This window comes from Borostomias antarcticus (assembly GCF_949987555.1).
Source record: "Borostomias antarcticus genome assembly, chromosome: 2".
NCBI lineage: Eukaryota > Metazoa > Chordata > Actinopteri > Stomiiformes > Stomiidae > Borostomias > Borostomias antarcticus.
The window spans coordinates 35,379,561-35,398,439 of NC_140235.1; the positions used below are offsets into that span (position 1 = coordinate 35,379,561).

Below are 18,879 nucleotides of genomic sequence, written 5' to 3' on the forward strand. Positions count from 1 at the left end.
CTGGTTCACTTGGTGGGCATCCAGGTGTGTCCAGAGGGGGCAGGGGTGGTCAGGAGGTCAGAGGTCAGGTTAGGTGAAGAAACACTCCGGAGAATCTGTCTCAAACCCCTCTCCTCGACTGTCTTTATAGCATGAATGGTTGGGTTTAAACTTGAGCGGCTCAATTTAATAAAAAAACAACTATGTGATGTAATCTCTAATATACAAAATGCAACTGCCAGTTATATCGCTATTACAGTAGTTGTAATACTTCCCACAGACATCAGTTTTCCTGAACAGTGTGTATACAATCGCGTCACACTCGCAGCGCTACACCCCACAACACGTCACGCTGTTCTCAGCCTGTCTCTCTCTCCTGACCTATCAGACGCAGACTCTGTCTGGGTCAGTCTGCGCTGGACTGGGCCCACTTCAGTCTGGCTTCTTTCCCATCCCAAATGTGTCTCGGCCTTAGCGGGGCCCTTATACCGAGAGGATTGAACGCTTCCCTCGATGACCTGCGTTAGATCATTGATGACCTGGAGCTCCAGGAGATGTTGTCCTGGTGGAATGGCTCCTGCTGTAGTTGTCTCTGGAACAGTAGTAGCTCCTGGAGAATGTTTCCTACGCTGATAAAAATGGGTTCGCTTGCCAAGGACTTCTAACACGATCGAGGCTGTGTAATTTATGAGATGGCAGGGATTAAAAATGTAATCGGTGTCCAGGTTTGTCTCTGCAAAAACTACAGTAAACATTAAAAAAGAACAGACATTTTCTACTAAACAAAGAAAGTTTTCTTCTCAATAAGATTCTGTATTTTCATGAACTCCACATATCTTTTTTATTTTTTATTTATTTTTTATTTTTTATCTTTTATCTTTGCACTCGGTTTAATTTAATGCTTCAAGCCTGTTGTTTCCTGTTTTGGATGATCATCCAACATCTATGCTCCAGGACTGGAGTTACATTCCAAACAATAAAAGCATAATTACTGTCCAAGTTGGTGTCGGCCGCGTCGTTACTATCGGGCATATTTCCAGACAGCCTTGGCTCTCCTCCCACGAGCGTCATCTGTGATTGGTGGGAGCTCCCCCGCACGGCTGCTGGAGAGGAGTGACATCATAGTAGAAGCAGCACAACAAGGCCTCATGCCTTCTCGTCTCGGCCCAGCGGACCCCGGGGGAGGCTCTTAGCGCGTTAGCAGCCGCTCGGACCCGACGCGCAAAGACGCCGTCTCCCAGAGCGTGGGAGACGCGCGTCCGCAGCCGGTCTGCCGTCCGGAGGCGGGCTGTTGTTGTGACAGTCTTTTTCGCGGCGTATAAGCAGACCGAATAAGCAGTCTGACGCTCGGCCGGAAGCGTGTTTCTGTTTTGAGGTCTTGTCCTTGTAAACAGCGCTCCTTGCTGTTGGGGTTGTATCGGTTTGAACCACACAGCCGAGTTCGAGACGCCTCACAATGGGAAGGGTTTTAAACCGACTTGAATAACTCGACCGAGGGAGTTGTTTTCATAGCATGAGACTCAACCCTGGAGGAAGTCGGCCAGCACATGAAGCTAATAAACTGGGTTTCCTTTCTGAAATCCACTCGGCGCGGACCGCTGAAATTACAACTCCCGATAAGGTTAAGCAAACAGCGTGGCCCATCCGCTGCTGTGGGTCACAGCCCCTCCGAGCCCCGCGGACACACCGCCCCCCTCGACAGAGGAAGCCCTGCAGGTGGCGGCGAGGCACGGGCTGCTGTAGAACGCCGCCTCTGGAGACCCCCTCAGACCCGAGCGTCAGCGATTTCACGCCGTTCCGCGGGGGCCCTTTTTCTTTTACAAATCCGTAATCAAGCGAGCAGATCCTCGGCCGACCGATCCACCTGCCGCGCGGCCTTCTGCCCCGCTGCTACCGTGACGCTCGAGTGCACGGGGGGACGCTTTGGCGCTCCGCAACCTCCCTCCGGTACGAACACACCCCCACACGCCAGCCTCACACTGCAGTAGCCGAGGGGGGGAGGGAGGGAGGGGAGGAGGGGGAGGGGCTTCCTCACTGAGCCCGGAGCTATAGGAGAAGAGAGGAGCACCAGGCTGTCTTGACGGAGCCCCGGGACCAGGATGGGATTTTCATCTCTCTGTCCTCGGGGAATGAACGAGGCAGCAGAAGGGCGTTTCCTGAGAGGAAAGAGAGGGAAGGGTGAGAGAGAGGAGAGGAAAAGAGAGAGACATGAAAGAAACGGAGAGAGAGGAGTAAAGAGGGAAAGTAAGGAATAAAAAGAGAGGGTAGGGTCGTTTTGAAGTCTTCCAGATCTACGACGGAGAGCACCGTAGCGACCTAAAGTAACAACAACAACAACATCAACAACAACAACAACATACATCTACCACCCCACTCTGTCCCGCCTCATCGCTAAGCGATTTCCACAACAAACCACACAGAACAGTCAGCTTCAAAGGCACCGTTGGATCACAGAGATGAGAGAGAGAAAGAGGGAGGGAGGGAGAGAGAGAGAGGGAGGGAGGGGAGAGAGAGAGTGTGTGTGAGAGAGGGAGGGAGGGGAGAGAGAGAGAAAGAGAGAGAGGTAGAAAGAAGAGGTGGAGGGGGGGGGGGGTCAGTCCAGGCTCTCCCAGCGCCATGGTTACCGCGCCGGTACTGCAGGCACCAGGGTTGCAGGAGAGGAGGAGGATGTATGGGCTGACAAAGAGAACATCTGCACTTAGACTCTAATTGAGATCCCTCTCTCTCCCGCTCTCTCTAATTAAGTCACGGCCTCGATCGCTCCATCACAGGAGGGGAGGGGCACGGAGCCGCAGGGGGCGGGGCTCCTTCTGTCGATCCCACCTGAGCTGAGCTTACCTCTCCCCCGGGGGGACGGGGGGTCTGAAACCCCCCTTGCCCCGCCCCTTCTTACCGTCTGAACCCCCACCCCCTCCCACCCCACTCCCCTGCCAGTCCGGACCGGGGGGTGACTTTGAGCGGGAGATTTACGGGCGCCTGCGGGGGTGACGCTGCTGATGACAGGCTGCCATCTCTCGCCTCGTTCATCAGGAAGAGAAATGGACAGGGGGGGAGAGCGGGGAGTGTGAGACGGGGGAGACGGGGGAGGGCCATCCATCTCCGGGGTAATTATGCACACCGCCACTGACAAGCCTCGTCGCCGGCGCTCCGCTGTCCTCGCCGCTCTCGGAGGATACCGGGGGGAGGGGGGGGGGTTGAGTTATGGTCATCCCCCACCCCCCTCCGACCCCCCCACCCATCCCCAAACCCTTCGTCAACAATAAGATTAACTCAATGCTCCGCATAATTGATTGATGTGCTGTTTAGGAGCCTGGTGAGATGTTGCACCAGATGTACGGTAATTGCGAACACACCCTTGTTCCTTAACAGACTTATAAGGACGACGTGCTGCTCGCTAATCAAAGATAACGATGTCCCAATCTCAATGGGGCTCATGAAACACTTTCTCCCTAACTGAGGTTATTACTGCTCTTTATCTAAAGAATCACTTCCTGGATGGGGAAGAACCCCTCAAGGCAATAACGCACGTGGTTATGTGTTCCCAAGCCTTAGCTAAGGCTAGCATACTTAGCCAGTACCTCGCTTGACTCCTCAATAACGTTCTCGCGGCTGTAGCTCAGGAGGTAGAGCGGGTTGTCCGACAATCGTAGGGTCGGCGGTTCGAATCCCGGCTCCTCATGTCGAAGTGTCCTTGGGCAAGGCACTGAACCCCAGATTGCTCCCAATGAGCAGGCTAGCACCTTGCATGGCAGCTGCCGCCATTGGTGTGTGTATTTGTTTGTGCATGGGTGAATGAGAGGCCTTCATTGTAAAGCTCTTTGGATAAGAGTGCAATGTAAGTGCATTCTCCTACTGTATGGATGGATCCCCAAAAGAGGAGGTACTTTATAACAAGTGTTGAAGCCATCTGAGACCCTCTCATCTGTTCATCCAGGGGGAGGTCTGCCATCACAGACCCCCCTCATCTGTTCATCCAGGGGGAGGTCTGCCATCACAGACCCCCCTCATCTGTTCATCCAGGGGGGGCGGTCTGCCATCTGAGACCCCCTCATCTGTTCATCCAGGGGGGGTGGTCTGCCATCATAGACCCCCCTCATCTGTTCATCCAGGGGGGGTGGTCTGCCCAGAGTTTAACCTGACTGAGACCGAGCCGGTTCGCCCGCCCTCCCAGCTCCCCACAATGACCACTGGGCAGTCTATTCAAACCGTAGGTGCACGGCTTACGGCAATTTATACAGCTTCTGTCACACTTGAACAGAATTTCCCCATTTGTTTGATATGCGATATCTTCGGTGCCGTGAGCCACAGAAAAGGCTCTGAATATAGAGAAATGGATGGAATATTTCTCCCGTGACTGTTTTTTTTCTTCTTCTTTCACGTGGACTCCTTCGCCGAATACCCAACGAGCAGACGCGGCCGGGGCAGAACTTTCAGATGGAACGAGCTCCAAGTCACTCTGTAAGGGAGTCTAAATAGGGCAATCCTAAAGGGTCCGTCCTCCGAACACACCCCCACTCTGAGTCTGCCGGGGTGGGGGAGGGGACGCAAGAAAAACGGACTGAAATTCCCTCACTTATGCTCTTCATCCCACCGCGGAAAATGTGATTACTTTTTGTCCGAAAATCCTTGTGCATACATAATCGTCCCCCCGTGTTATGGCTAAGCCTCTCTCTCTCCACCGACCGCCATTCTTTTCTTTGAGATATAAGAACAAAGGGAGCGAGATACAGGAAGTGGAGCTTTTTATTTCAGCATTACATTTTAACCAGTGTGGGTGGAGGAGTCTTTAGAATTGGGAATAAAACAGCCGTCGTGAAACCAAAATAAACGAGTGTAGGTGAGGGAGGGGACGATTCGCTATATTCGTTTGAGACGTGGTTCGTGAAGAAAGACCGGTGACTTTAAATTATTCATACTGCACAATGATTATTTTAGTATGCTGCTCATTTGTACGTTGGTGTATAGCTCAAGTTTTTTTTGAAACACATGAGAACACTTAGTTGTGTCGTGTGTGGCGGGTTTTCTCCCACTTCTCTCCCCAGGGGTCCATGAAGGCGAATGTATCACGTTAAACATGTTACTGTAGACCTGCGTTACATACTAGCACCTCCACTGCACATTATAGTCATATCAGTCAGCATTTCAACCCAACAAAGTGTAGGCTATTGGTTTTGGGCCTTTCTGCTTCTATGACATTCAGGGCTTCCAGTGCAAGAACAACGCAAGCAAACAGCATTGTTGGTATAACAAAAACAATCCATTACCTCTGAAGACTCCTTTTCGATTTCGCTTTAATCTTATTGTCGTCAAAAGAAAATAATATATAAAGACTCTCCCTCCTGGGTTTGCTCAGCCAGCCGACGCGCGGGAGATCACATGACCCAGCAGCTCGCCGCGGCCTCCTCGGCTACACGCCGCACGCCGGGCCTGACACGTTTATTTTTTTTGTTTCATCTTATAAAATTGAATATTCTCTCTCATCCTCGGCGTGGAAGTAAGCGCTTGGGGGCGGGAGGGGGAGGCGGCGAGGAAGAGAGGGGCCGAGTTCTCCTCCCTCCTCCCTCCTCTTTAGGAAACTCTGGATATATTTAGAAAATATGCCAGAGACATTAAAGAATACAGCTTCTGACACTAGGCACAAAGAAAAATACCCCCCTCCAAATTCAGCCCCTGATAAATCACATTATGGAACACTTTGAAAAAAAAAAAAGTGGAAGAAGGTCTTGTACCACACCGGGCTAGAACGGTTCGTCCAAACATGTTGAAATATTTACAATGGAGTGTCTTTCCAGATGGTTCAATTATGACTGACTCTGTGCGAGCCCGTAGGAACGACAGGCCGTTAGTCATCCCTCGTACGGGCCGGGATCAACGCACGGATAGTTGTTTAAAAACAGCCTCTAATGTTTCAGTGTTGAAAAGCGTCAGGCCCACGGAGCGACCGGGGAGGAAGCTGTAGCTACACGCGGATACGTCCCCCCCCCCTCCCTCCATGGCGACGAACACGCGGGTCGCGCCGTCCGTTTCCCGCCGAGGTAAACGTACGGGCTGAGGTTAACGTACGGGCTGAGGTTAACATACGGCGCAGGGAGACAGCGACTCTCTCTTCCCCTGCTACTCCGACGTTACGACGAACGGTCCTCGCCGCCGCGGCACCCGCCGCTCTGCTGACGGCCTCCGCGTATCACGTTACATCGCTCACGCATTCAAGAGGTGAATAATGGCTGTGTCTGCCTCAGTTGTCATGGAGCCAGAGGTGAAAACAGTGCTGGCGTGTGTGTGTGTGTGTGTGTGCGTGTGTGTGCGTCCACGTCTAGCCATCTCGCCGAGGCTGCCACAGCGACAGGCCCCGCCCCTCCGCCGATGTCAGCGAACCACAGCGCAGAAAGACAAATGAACACTGACACAAACCGTTTCATATGCGTCAGTCCTTTTTCCTTTTTTTTTTTTTTACTGCGGGATTTCTAATCGCGATGAAGCTCTCTAATTGGGAGAAACACCCCCGGGCCAAGCCTCGCTCGTCTTCTCATGGCTGCCCCGCCCCTTGTTGGGCCAACTGTCCATGTTAATGTTTCATCAGGGGCCTTTGGACCTATTCAGCTCCCTCTGTTGTATCCGTGCCAGTGGAGCATCAGAGCATGGGAACCGCGTGTTTGTAAAGACCCAGCCAGCTACCTGCTCCATCAATCTACAGCTAGTCCCTTGACGAGCACAGTCCATCACTGGAATCCTGAAAAGGAAATACTTTTTATTTTTAAATCCACAATGCCGCTGAGGCAGTGTTGCGCAGTCACAGACCGGGGGTTTTTAAGCGAGGTGCACGGTGCCGTGGACTCCCAGTCAGCCAGTCAGCCAGTCAGAGAGCCCGAGGCTCCTCATCAGTACTTGTCACTGGGCCCGGCCCATTAGTCACCGGGCAGATGACGGGGCCTCTTGTAAAGGATAGCTGACCCCCCGTAGAGAGCCAAGTGTCTTCCCAAATAGGCTGGTGACCCCCAGAGCATCCCCTTGTGCCAGGGGTGCGGAGGGGGGCGGAGAGAGAGGGGGACAGGGCAGTGGGGGGGGTGTGGGGGGTAGCACGGGGGGTTTCGGAGGCAGGGCCTCTTCTTTTGGGGCGTCCTGGGAGGCAGCTGACCCGGCCCTGACCCCGGCGGTACAATGAGGTTAGCCCCACTGCTGACTCCTGCACGCTCGGACAAAATGGTAGATTCCCCCGAAGAGGAGGAGAGGGAGGAAAGAAAAAAAAGCACGGGGCCCCTCTTAAGGAGAATGGGATACCCAACAGGGGCTCACTCTAGTCCGTCGGCTGCATGTGTGGGAGGAGTGTGTGTGTGTGTGTGGGGGGGGGGGGGGGGGATTATGAGTGGAAAAAATGTCATAGGCATCTTTTTGATGTTTCTGTCTTCTGATTGGCTCTCTCTCCTGTCTGGCGCCTGGCGGATGAGCTCCCTTTGATGTCGGGGCTCCTGTTGGATCCTCCGAGAGTCACGACACACGGACACTTTCTGATATTCTGTGTTTAATTCACCTCTCAGTTTCTGCAGATATCCATTGACATATACATTAAAATTAAATCATTCTTAATTTTCAGGATCTTAAAAGAAATCAAGGACTTTACGTGGGGTGAGAACCGAGGGACTCTCGGGAGGTTTTTTGTTCAAAATGCATTAATGACTTGTTAAGTCTGATTAAAATTACATGAATCATTTGATTCAATATTACTTGCATCACATGTTTTAGATTTGAGTTAAATCTTTTAATTCACAGTTCTTTGTATGTCACCAGTTGCTTAAAGGAATAATTTTTCAAAAATTACGAGGGAAGACAACTTCTAAATTTAGCTAAGTGGGAGAACCAGACGTGAGTTAAATTAGCAGTGAGCAGTCATTTGGTTAGGCTGTGGATCCTCAGACGTGTTCTCATTCAGCCTCGTTTCTAAGAGAAGCCTGTTACAGTGTTGCAGTTGTTTTCCCGGTTGGACTTGAATGTCCCCCAGTGTGTTGGGTAACAGGGGGATAGTCCATTGCTAATGCTCAGCAGATGTGCTATTGAAAAAAGTAGGTGAAGGCAGAGTGGTGTGTGTGTGTGTGTGTGTGCGTGTGTGTATTTGCGTGTGTGCACGCGCTTGTGGCTAGTGTGTGTGTGTGTGTGTATGTTTGTGCTTGTGGCTGCTGTGTGTGTGTGTGTGTGTGTGTGTGTGTGTGTGTGTGTGTGTGTACTGTATGTTTGTGCTTGTGGCTGCTGTGTGTGTGTGTGTGTGTGTGTGCGTGTGTGTGTGTGTGTGTGTGTCCATACCGCACTGTGCTTGCATAGCACTCTTGGCCAGCGAGAGCTCACCCACTGACCCCCCCCCCCCTGAGTTCAGTACAGTAAACGACTTGACTCTGGCACTGATGGGACAGCAACCATCTGGCCACTGGCATCCAGGCCGTCGACTCGTCTCCCTCTCCCAGGAGGTACAGTGGACCGTGTGAGGGCAGCGAGGCTGACAGATGACCGCGTCCCCACCAGGGATCTCCATCGTTTACACTTTCTCTTCCAGCCCACTCATATTCACTGGGCCCTTTGTGTTGGCAACAAGCGCCGCGCTCAATCGCATTAGCGCTCCTGAGGAAATCAGTCACATTAAAGCCACGCTGCTGTCGCTCGCTGGCCCCTCTCAGCTCCGCGAGGGGGCGCGGCCGAACATAAGACGCATGAGAAATTAGATTTGCATAAACAGTGTCACTCCGTCGTTTGTTTATTTTCCTCCCCCGTGAAGGAACAGAGAGGATTCTGGGTCGCGCACGCCGGCGTCCCCTCAGGGGGCTCGGTACCGGTGCTGGACTGAGACTGGGTTTCGGAAGGCAGACTGTAGCTCTCTCTGAGGTGTTTGTAGAGCGGGCAGCGGGCGGGGGGGGGGGGGGTTGATGAGCGTAGCAGGCGGAGCTAATGGGCTCATGACATCATTGTTTTACTAAGCAAAGAGTGGCCATTCCACACAGAGGCTACTGTCCAGGACAGAACTTTTACCTGTGTATTATAAGGCAGCAAGACACATGAGTCTCACATTATGAAAATCATGTTCCATGTTCCACCAACGAGTCCAGGTCAGTCATTTACTGCTCTTTTTACCCTGTAGTTTACGTTGCTTCTTCAACATTGTTTCTGATACACCATAAGAATCATGGAATAACCTGAAATTAAGCAATCACTTCACTAACGCTTTTAGGATAAAGATTTTTTTTATTTTTTTATTTAACCTTTATTTACCCAGGCAAGCAATTAAGAACAAATTCTTATATACAAAAGCAGCCCAGCAGATTACTTCAAATATCTAGTATTTTAGGGGGTTAGGGGGTGCAGGGATGGGGGTGGTGGGAGGGTTGAGTTTAAAATGTTTTAAAAATTGTATTTGACAGCAATAATATAAATATATATATATATATCAAAATGTTCTCAGCTGCAACTAACCTTGACTGACACAAGCAGCCGAGTGTGTGTGTATATGTCTGTGTGTGTGTGTGTGTGTGTGTGAGTGTGTATGTCCGTGTGTGTGTATGTCTGTGTGTGTGTGTGTGTGTGTGTGTGTGTGTGTCTGTGCACGTGTGTGTGTGTGTGTGTATGTGTGTGTGTGACTGTGTGTGTGTGTGTGTGTGTGTGTGTGTGTACGCGTGTGTGAGTGTGTATGTCTGTATGTGAGTGTGTATATCTGTGTGTGTGCGTGTGTGTGTGTGTGTGAGAGAGAGGGTCTGGCCTGGATGGAGGGGGCTCTTGTTGTCCCCTGTCACAGTTCAGCGGAGAACCCTATCCTTTCATCTGGAATTTCAGAGAGGCATCGGGGCGGCTCAATGACAACACATCTTTATCCCTCCTCCACCGGACCCAGCACCTCCATATTTACTCAGCCAGCTACAAATTGGCATTCTGGGACAGTCGCGTCACTCATCTGGAACGATTCTTTTGTGGCCTGAAAGCCTTTTGAACTGTTTTGCTTTGTCACTGGGAGAAGTGAGGCTCTTTAGTATCAACAGGATGAACAGGCGTTCACTTTCAGAGCTACTGTAAAGGAAGAAGTGTTTTAAGTGAGATTCTTCCACTGGTACTTCTAATCCTAGCACTTCTTGGACTACATTTTTATTTTATTTTCACAACGGTTATGTTATGTCGAAAAGGATCTGCATGACTTCAACTTTTACCAGAAGTAAATAATAAAATACTTCATAATTTCTCCAGTCAAACTTGAATCTTTTGGTCATTTATTTGGCCTGATTAAATAGTACTAGCTTTCACTACGCTAGCGAGCACTAGCTTCCACTGTCATGGAATGGACATGTGAAACAGAGGAAGTGTGGTGTCTCTGTTGCCTGACACACGGTCACGTGTGTGTGTGTGTGTGTGTGTGTGTGTGTGTGTGTGTGTGTGTGTGTGTGTGTGTGTGTGTGTGTGTGAGAGAGAGAGTGAGGAGAGGTACTGTGGACGGAGAGGAAGAGGGTTAATGGTGTTTGCAACAGGCCAGGCTTCCCCTTGAAGTGGGAGACAGTGTGAGGAAGTGTCCAGATTTATGGCGGGCTGGACTGGCCGTGGTGGCTGCCTTCACCGTGGCGGTTGACCAGCAGAAGAGGGGGGGGGGGGGCTGTAAATCACAGAGTGTGGCTAAGACACACACACACGCCCGCGCATACACACACACACACACACAGAGACGGCCTCATGCTCACAGTTCACAGTGAGATAATCGCTGTGTGAAGGAAGGGTGGCTCTCCAGGCTGCTGTCAATACCCCCCCCCCCCCCAACCTCTCTCTCTCTCTCAATCTCCCCCCCCAACCTCTCTCTCTCTCTCTCTCAATCTCCCCCCAACCTCTCTCTCCCCCCCCAACCTCTCTCTCTCTCTCCCCCCCAACCCCAACTCTCTCTCTAAGCTTTATTGGCATGGTTTCATAATAAAACATGTTGCCAAAGCGCAAAAACAATATAAGTAATGAATTAACCAATAAATAATTCAGTATATTATGTATATAACTTACATATATAAAGTAGAAAAAATAGGGAAAAAAGGATACTTCATAAATATTATTAATAATAATAATAATGATAATCATAAGAAGAAGAAAAAGAAGAATACAAAAAAGTGAATAATAAACATTATATAGAGAAAATCAGTAGTCTTACATTGCAACAGATCTAGCGTTGTGACATGCAGTTACAAGTTCCCCTGATAGTTGTGCAGTAGCACTCCAAGAAGAGTTTTGTATTAGTACTGTAGGTCATCTGACTAGTACTGGAGGTCATCTGGCTAGTACTGGAGGTCATCTGACTAGTACTGGAGGTCATCTGGCTAGTACTGGAGGTCATCTGGAAGGGGGAAGAAATTTGGTATTTCTTGGTCAAATCTGGGGAAGAATTCATCTCTAATTTCTTTATATTTTGGATAATTTATGAGAAAATGTTTTTGTGTCTCTTTCTCTCTCTCTCCGCTTCTGTCTTCCTATGTATACAATTATTCTAATTTTATACAATTACAATTCATGATCTTTTCTTCATGACTTTCTTCTTGGGCTGAGTTTTAGAGAGGTTTGGTGTGTCACTGTTGGGGTGTAGAAGAGAGAGCATGTACAAGAAACAGCGGGAAAAGGTGTCCTGTTACTGCACACCACATGATTGCTCCTCTCAATGGGATCTCTCCCTCTCTCTCTCTCCCTCTCTCTCCCTCTCTCTCCCTCTCACTCCATCTCTCTCCCTCTCTCTCTCCCCCTCTCTCCCTCTCTCTCCCTCTCTCTCCCTCTCTCTCTCCCTCTCTCTCCCTCTCTCTCTCTCTCTCTCCCTCTCTCTCTCTTCAACCTTCCCTCCCTCTCCCTCTCTCTCTCTCTCTCTCTTCTCTCTCTCTCTCTCTCTCTGATGACTCAAGTATAGTACGCATCTCTCAGTATGCGCCTGACTTGAACATCAGAAAAACCCACACATCGTCTTCATCGGACGGGGTGGTCTCCTGTCACTGTTAAAATGGCCGTGCCCGCCTGGACTCCGGCCTGGTCGGTCCGCCCGGCCCAGAGAGGTCTGCGGTGCCGGGGGCCGGCGGGGGTGGGCCCCTCGGCGAACTTGCGCTGTGCCCAGTGTGTACACAAGAGCTCCAGCCTCCGCGGGGGAATGTTTATCCAGCTGAAGTCCAACAGCGTCGCTCTCGGCCTCAGCTGCGGCCGGGGGAAGTAAGTCACTCAGGACAAATGTATCGACTAACGCCAGAAAACGTCCGGTTCTCTCACCGGCGACTAGTACGGATGGACGCCGTATTCACGTGCCGTATAATCGTCTGGAGGCCAACCGCCGTCTCCTAAAGACGAACGCGACAAGCGCCTGACCGCAGGGGTGGCGCCGGGGGGGAGGGTCGTAACGGCGCTTATCCGAGGACCCGTCCCCTCTGCGCCCTAACCGCCCATCATCTCTCAGCTCCACGGCTAAAACGCCTGACAACACCTTCACCCTCGCAACCGCCAATCGCTCTCTCCCTCAACGTGTCGCACTGAAGACCGGCGTGCAATAACGCCGGACTCAATTCCAGGTAAGTAGACGGCGCTCCGGGGGGGGATGGGGGGCGTTGCTTCTCCCCTCCACGATAAAAACGCTCGGCTGCAGCGCCACAGACCGCCTCTGAGGAGATTTATCGCGGTGTCTCTTTAAATGTAGCCAATTTCACTTTAATGCGATATTAAAGAATGATGCATGCCTGGATTTGGCAGGTTCCCGCGGAGGGCCCCGATGCGCGCCTGTGGCAGTGGGCCTCTTCATACCCTCGCGTAGCTTTGCGAGCGTTGACGGCGACGCAGTGTTCAATATTGATAACGGCCGCCAGCGAGATGGGTTCATAATCGTTTATGAAAATATTGTGCAGCGGGCGGGGGTTTTCCGGGCTGCCGTTCATCGGCCGCTCGTCTCGCTCCGCCGCATCCGTCAGCTCCATCTGATGTTTGGAAAACCACTAACATATTCCATCCGTCCGTCCAAGTGTGATAATATGAGCTCCTGTAAAAATGGCACAGCCGACCTACAGTGGGTCTACAGTGGGCCTACAGTGGACCTACAGGAGGCCTACAGTGGGCCTATAGCAGGCCTACAGCAGGCCTATAGCGGGCATATAGCGGGCCTACAACAGGCCTACAGCGGGCCTAGAGTGGGCCTACAGAGGGACTACAGTGGGCCTACAGTGGCCTACAGTGTCCTACAGTGTCCTACAGTGTCTTACAGCAGGCCTATAGCTGGCCTATAGCGGGCCATTAGCAGGACTACAGTGGGCCTACAGTGGGTCTACAGTGGGCCTACAGTGGGTCTACATTGGGCCTAAAGCGGGCCTACAGTGGGCCTAAAGCGGGCCTACAGTGGACCTACTGTTTCCTACAGCGGGCCTATAGCAGGCATGGGTCTGAGCATGAAAACAGCAGCCTTCCCCGCCACTTCACACCTTCGAAACCTGAATCAAAGCGAGTGTGTGTTTGTGCACACGTGTGTGTGTGTGTGTGTGTGTGTGTGTGTGTGTGTGTGTGTGTGTGTGTCTCGGGCAGTCCTCTTCCTGTCGCTGTGCCTCTCTTATGTTTGCTAGGTTAGGCTACAAGCGTTGACTTCCTCAGAGGAAGTTGCCTCAGCTCTCCCCTCAGACAAAAACCCTGACCCCGGGGTCGAGGAATGTGAACCTCAGGTTGTGACGGCCTGGACCCACCCTGGAGGCAGACCCACCCTGGAGGCAGAACAACCTCTGGGATCACCTCCGCGATACCCCTAATGAGCACCAACGCTCTCCTCTACCTCCTCAACTCTCCTCTCCCTCACCGTTCGCTCTTTACCCCACCGTAATGTTTACATCAGGGGATCTCAGCCTTTCTCAGAGTCAGAGAGGTAGTCGGAGAGAGATACAGTCTTCCACTGGGTCGTTGGTCGGTACTTTGCACCGTGGTGCGAAAGCATCTTAAAACACGTCTAAATATAGCCCTGGGTTTCTCTTATGATTAAGTGTGGCTTAAGTTTTTTTCCTTAATCGAATAGAAGTCGACCTCAAGCTACAAGTCTTGCACATACATAGATTACTCTGAGCAGCGCAACACTGTCATGGCCACAGAAAGCAGCCATAATCACTTTTATGGATGAGCTTGTTCTGAATGGTCAAAGCACAAAGGGGACCAAAAGGCCCTTGTCCAATTTATCACCCACTTTAAGAGAGGGAGAAAGGGAGACGCTGGAGGAGGAGAAGGGAGGGGTGCTGTCAACACTACCATAGCAGAAGCCGTAGTGATAGCGGTGGTCTCTCTCTCTCTCTCCCCCTGAGGCGCAAACACATTGTCTAAAGTGGAGAGAGGGAGAGAGAGAGCGATGGACCGGCTTCGTCGTAAACAGTGAAGTGTGGTGGGCAGGCACGGGAGAGGAGCGATGCCTGAAGTGTTAGGCACTGGGGAGACCCAAACCAGCCTCCTGAGAATTGATATGGAATGAGGTGAAAGGTCAGGCAGCTATTAATCACGGCCAAAGAGCAGGATGGAATAGCTCGGTCTTGAGGGAAGATGAGAGAGAGAGGGGCGATGGAGGCGTTTAAACGACTGTGTTGTGTCTGTCTTCGATTACAGAGCACAAGCCCTAGGCACAACAGACATCTGAACAGAGGACAAATAGGATATCAAATCCTCACTCTCCTCTCTGTCTCTCTCTCTTTCTTTCCCTCTCTCATTCTCTCTGTTTCTCTCTCTGTGTCTCTCCCTGTCTGCCTCTTTCTCTTTCTCTGCTCTGTTGCCAAGACATTATTGGTTTGGATCAACAGTGTCTGAGCCAAAAGCGCTTGATTTTTGATCATTGAAACCTGGCACTTCTCAAAGCTAGCGGTATGACATCAAAAGACAAAATGCTGTGACATTAACTGTAACATAAGTCTGATATAGCAACAATAGTACTACAGCACACACGTTCACTTACATGATTCGCAGGACAAACTGACTGCCATTCCAAAAATACACACCTTGGGCTGTCAACACGAACGTCTTAGTCTGAGCACCGTAGATGGGTGTGATCAGACTTAAATTGTCCCTCCACACACACACACACACACACACACACACACTCGTTGAATCATTGGCCAATCACACTTGCTTTTGCGCTATTCTACACAACTGTCTTTGATCTTTAATGCGCTATCCATTGCATTAATTATGTATCTGGCCTGAGTAGAAATATGGTGAACACCTTCCAAGGCGCAGCGAGGAGCGCTTTGCTAGCAGGCCTGAAGGATAGCTGCAGGACGCCATGTATACATTCCCATACAAGGCAGATGGGATTTGAGGAGAGAGAGAGTTCTGCTGTTATTCTGCTTGGAAACAGCCTCAAACAACTTTCTGGGCCAAATATAATCTCAAGCGAAAATATATATTTTTCACTCCTCTGAAATGTATATAAACATGTGCCTTCCCCCACGTGTGCAGCATGTGTGGCGCCCGAACGGAGTTTGGATTAGGGATAAACTATAATGGCCAGAGCAGAGAAGTCGGGGGACCCTGCTGAAGAGACGAGCACGTTCTCAGTGCTCCACTTCAATGTCAGTTATGTAAATGTTTCCGTCTGCATATACTGTACAGTCGATAGCTCAGGGCCTGGGCTAATGTCCTTAAACTTTGATGCATCTCCGTTCAAGGTGAATCGAACAGAGAAAAAAAAGCATTACAGAGTCACAAAGAATTCCCAGTCGGGAAGATATAATTCAGGGCGTTTTATTGTGCATTAAATTGACAAGAACGATAGGGATTGCTTATCACTTCATCACATGTTGGCGTAGAGAAGTAAAACGCACCCCCCCCCCTTCTACTGTGTCGTTGCGCGTTAACAGCGTTGGTGGGAGTCCCCCTTGAGTGGGTCCCTTCTTCAGTGCGGATCCAGTAGTTGGAGTTCTATACCAAGCGAACGAGAGGGAGCGCGCGGAGTGTGTGAGCGCAACTGAGTGAGCAAACAGAGGTAGAAAACATTAGGTACATTTTGACACAATCAAACACCGCTTTTGAGAGACTGTCCATTTTTCCGCCTCGGATCCCCGGCTCACCCACCACAACGCCCTACAGCCCTCAGCCTGAAAACTCAAACACGGTTTGTGTCAGCTGGCATGAGCTAACCCACCAGACATGGAAACCAAACCTTTCTTGTCATTGGGTAAGTTTTTCCTTCTGCGTTAAACTGATGTTGCTATTATTATTCTGGGATTTCGCACGAGACTGCATGTCGCGGATGAATAGCCTGGCACGTGAAGAGTCCTATAGCGCAGAGTCGTTATACAATGCCCATATAGCAGTCATATAGACTAAAGTAGCCCAGACTATAGGCTGCTATTCTGTGAACAGTAGCCTGTGGATTGAAGGCAAATTGGTTATTTGTTCACTACCATAGCCTATCAAAAGGAAGGACAACTTGAGCCGGGTCATGAAGGCTTAATGCCCTGTTCTGCCTTGTGCCACCGCGCTATCAGAGCTGATGACAGTGTTTCGATATGGGTGACATCTCATTCAGGAAAAACAGTGCGCTTTCCCTCTCTCGCAGTAAAGTAGGCTGTTCGTTTTGCATCAAAACATCGCAAATAGCACCGGTTGTATTTGTCAATGGTTCTGATAATCAAGGTCCGCTGGAATGAATAGAATGTTTTAATCGAATTTTACCCCTGGCAAGACGCTGCTCGAGCGCGTAAATTGAATTGCCTCGGCGAGACGACTCAACTTTTCCTTTGAACTTTGAACATGATGTTTAGCCTACATTTTTAAACTTCACACACAGTGCTACTTTTGTTTAGAAGTTACACACAATAAGGTGTAAAGGCTGAGTAAAGTGTCCAAAAATAGCTCATAGTTGCCCCGTTTTACTCTATTTTACAGCGCATGGGCTGAGGTTTCCAATCGAAAGACGTTTTTTTTGTGAACCTTCACGACCCATCGTTCACAAGTTTCAGCAGATGTTTTTCTCGTCTGAGACCCGAGGTTCTAACCAACTAATGACAATGAGAAAGTCAATAGGCTATTCATGTTGTTTTGAAAATGATAGATCAGTCTTTTGATATGATAAACGTGTACATTTGTTTGAAGTCAACATTATATCGTGGTGCACTGTTTCAATGGGGGTTATTGTGTGACTAGTTGTAAATCATATTTGTTTTCTCTGTATTACACTGCCATGAATTACAACAAGGATTACCAGAAACAGTAGACAAGATCTATTTTATTTTTTGCACACAAAGCTAATTAGGAAGATAAAGAGTATGATTATGAGGATAATTACAGTTAGGGCCTATTATTAAAAATAGTCAATCACAGACATATTCATTTTTCTTGAGTATAATTTATCCCAAAGTGTTGAGAAACCATATCTTTAAATTTCCACTCGCACACACACTCACACACACACACACACACACACACACACCACACACACACACCCCACACACACAGCACTGACTCTATTACCATTTTGCAGTAAATCATTAATTCACTGAACTACTGTAAGCACACCTTGCCCCCTCCAGGAGAGAGGCGGCCCCAGAGCTGAAGCACCAGGCAGTCAGCTTATTGTGTCTGTAGGCCTTTTATGCAGGTGTCGTGTTACACCTTGACACATATCATCAGCCCGCCTGTACGCATGCATGAGGGGCACAGGGGGTTCTGGGACGCCTGCTGCTCTCTCCTGCTGCTCTCTCCTGTTACACGGCTGCTCGCTGACACTGTGAGCACATGGCCTTTTATGTGGCTTGGCAGAAATATGCTACAGTTCTCACCAGCCGCCACGGCGCTCGGGAGAGACGACAGGCTGTTATTCCAGGTGTGCCGGACGGTGTTGGGGCGGAGCGGGTTGAGAAATCCCGTCTGAACGTTCGCAGACTGTGTGTTTACGCTCAACACAGTCTGAAGGGTGGTGTGTGTGACTGCTGGGAGCTGGGACAGTCCCCTCAGCCCGGGCACACTTCTAACGGCTGTCTAGTTTCTCACCGTGCTGAATCAGCAGGTCACTTATTGTCATGATGTGATTTGTCGGCCCTTAAATCACCGTTTAAATACAAACTTTTCCCATCAAAACCCCCCGTCGGTGCTCTGATTGTTAATTGGCCACTTCAAGGACAGCGCTCTCTCTGATAAGCCCTTGAGCGTATTGATTGGCTGCTCACTCTGTGTAATTACTGCATGTTGTGCGGAGCTGCATTAGGGATTCTCACATGTGACTGGTAGAAATGACAGCTTGAGTATTTTACAGTTATGGATTGGTTGTTGCCTGTGATGACGACATCCCTTTTGGCACGGTATGTTCTGTATGCTGCTGCTCTGCTGAAGCCTGTTCTCTCTCTCTCTCTCTCTCTCTCTCCCTCCCTCTCTCTGTCTCTTTCTCTGTCTCTCTACCTCTCTCTTTTTTGTCTCTCTCTCTCTCCCTCCCTCTCTCTCTGTGTCTCTCTCTCTCTACCTCTCTCTCTCTCTCTGCTGTAGCTCTCTTTTTTGTCTCTCTACCTCCCTCTCTCTGTGTCTTTCTCTCTCTACCTCCCTCTCTCTGCTGTAGCTCTCTTTTTTGTCTGTCTTTGTCTCTCCCTCCCTCTCTCTCTATGTGTCTCTCTTTCTACCTCTCTCTCTGCTGTAGCTCTCTCTTTTTTGTCTGTCTTTGTCTCTCCCTCCCTCTCTCTCTATGTGTCTCTCTTTCTACCTCTCTCTCTCTCTCTCTCTCTCTTTTTTGTCTGTCTCTCTCTCTCTCTTTGTCTCTCCTCACAAAGCTGTACTGAATGGAGAGGTGACATTGAAACCAGACAAAGTGTTCTGTCTCTATGTTAGCATTTACTCATTGCAATCTAACCAAGCAATTATGTGCTGTTGTGTCCTTGGACAGGAGTGTTCATCATCCATTAAGTGAAAACTTGGCTTGTTTCCTGTGGAGAG

General features: G+C 50.0%; 1 protein-coding gene across 3 annotated transcripts in view; it reads left to right on the top strand.

Annotated features, from left to right (window-relative positions):
- Nucleotides 1-12,402: 12,402 nt before the first annotated feature.
- Nucleotides 12,403-18,879, top strand: part of rxraa (retinoid X receptor, alpha a) — a 98,617-nt gene continuing 92,140 nt past the window's right edge. For 2 of the 3 annotated variants that reach the window (XM_084451897.1, XM_084451898.1), the window contains exon 1: nt 15,988-16,132. In XM_084451897.1, coding sequence (XP_084308023.1) covers nt 16,105-16,132 — 28 coding nt within the window. In that variant the 5' untranslated portion in view covers nt 15,988-16,104. Of the gene's footprint in view, nt 12,519-15,987; nt 16,133-18,879 lie in introns of those variants that run through there. The other variant, XM_084451899.1, reaches the window with a different exon arrangement.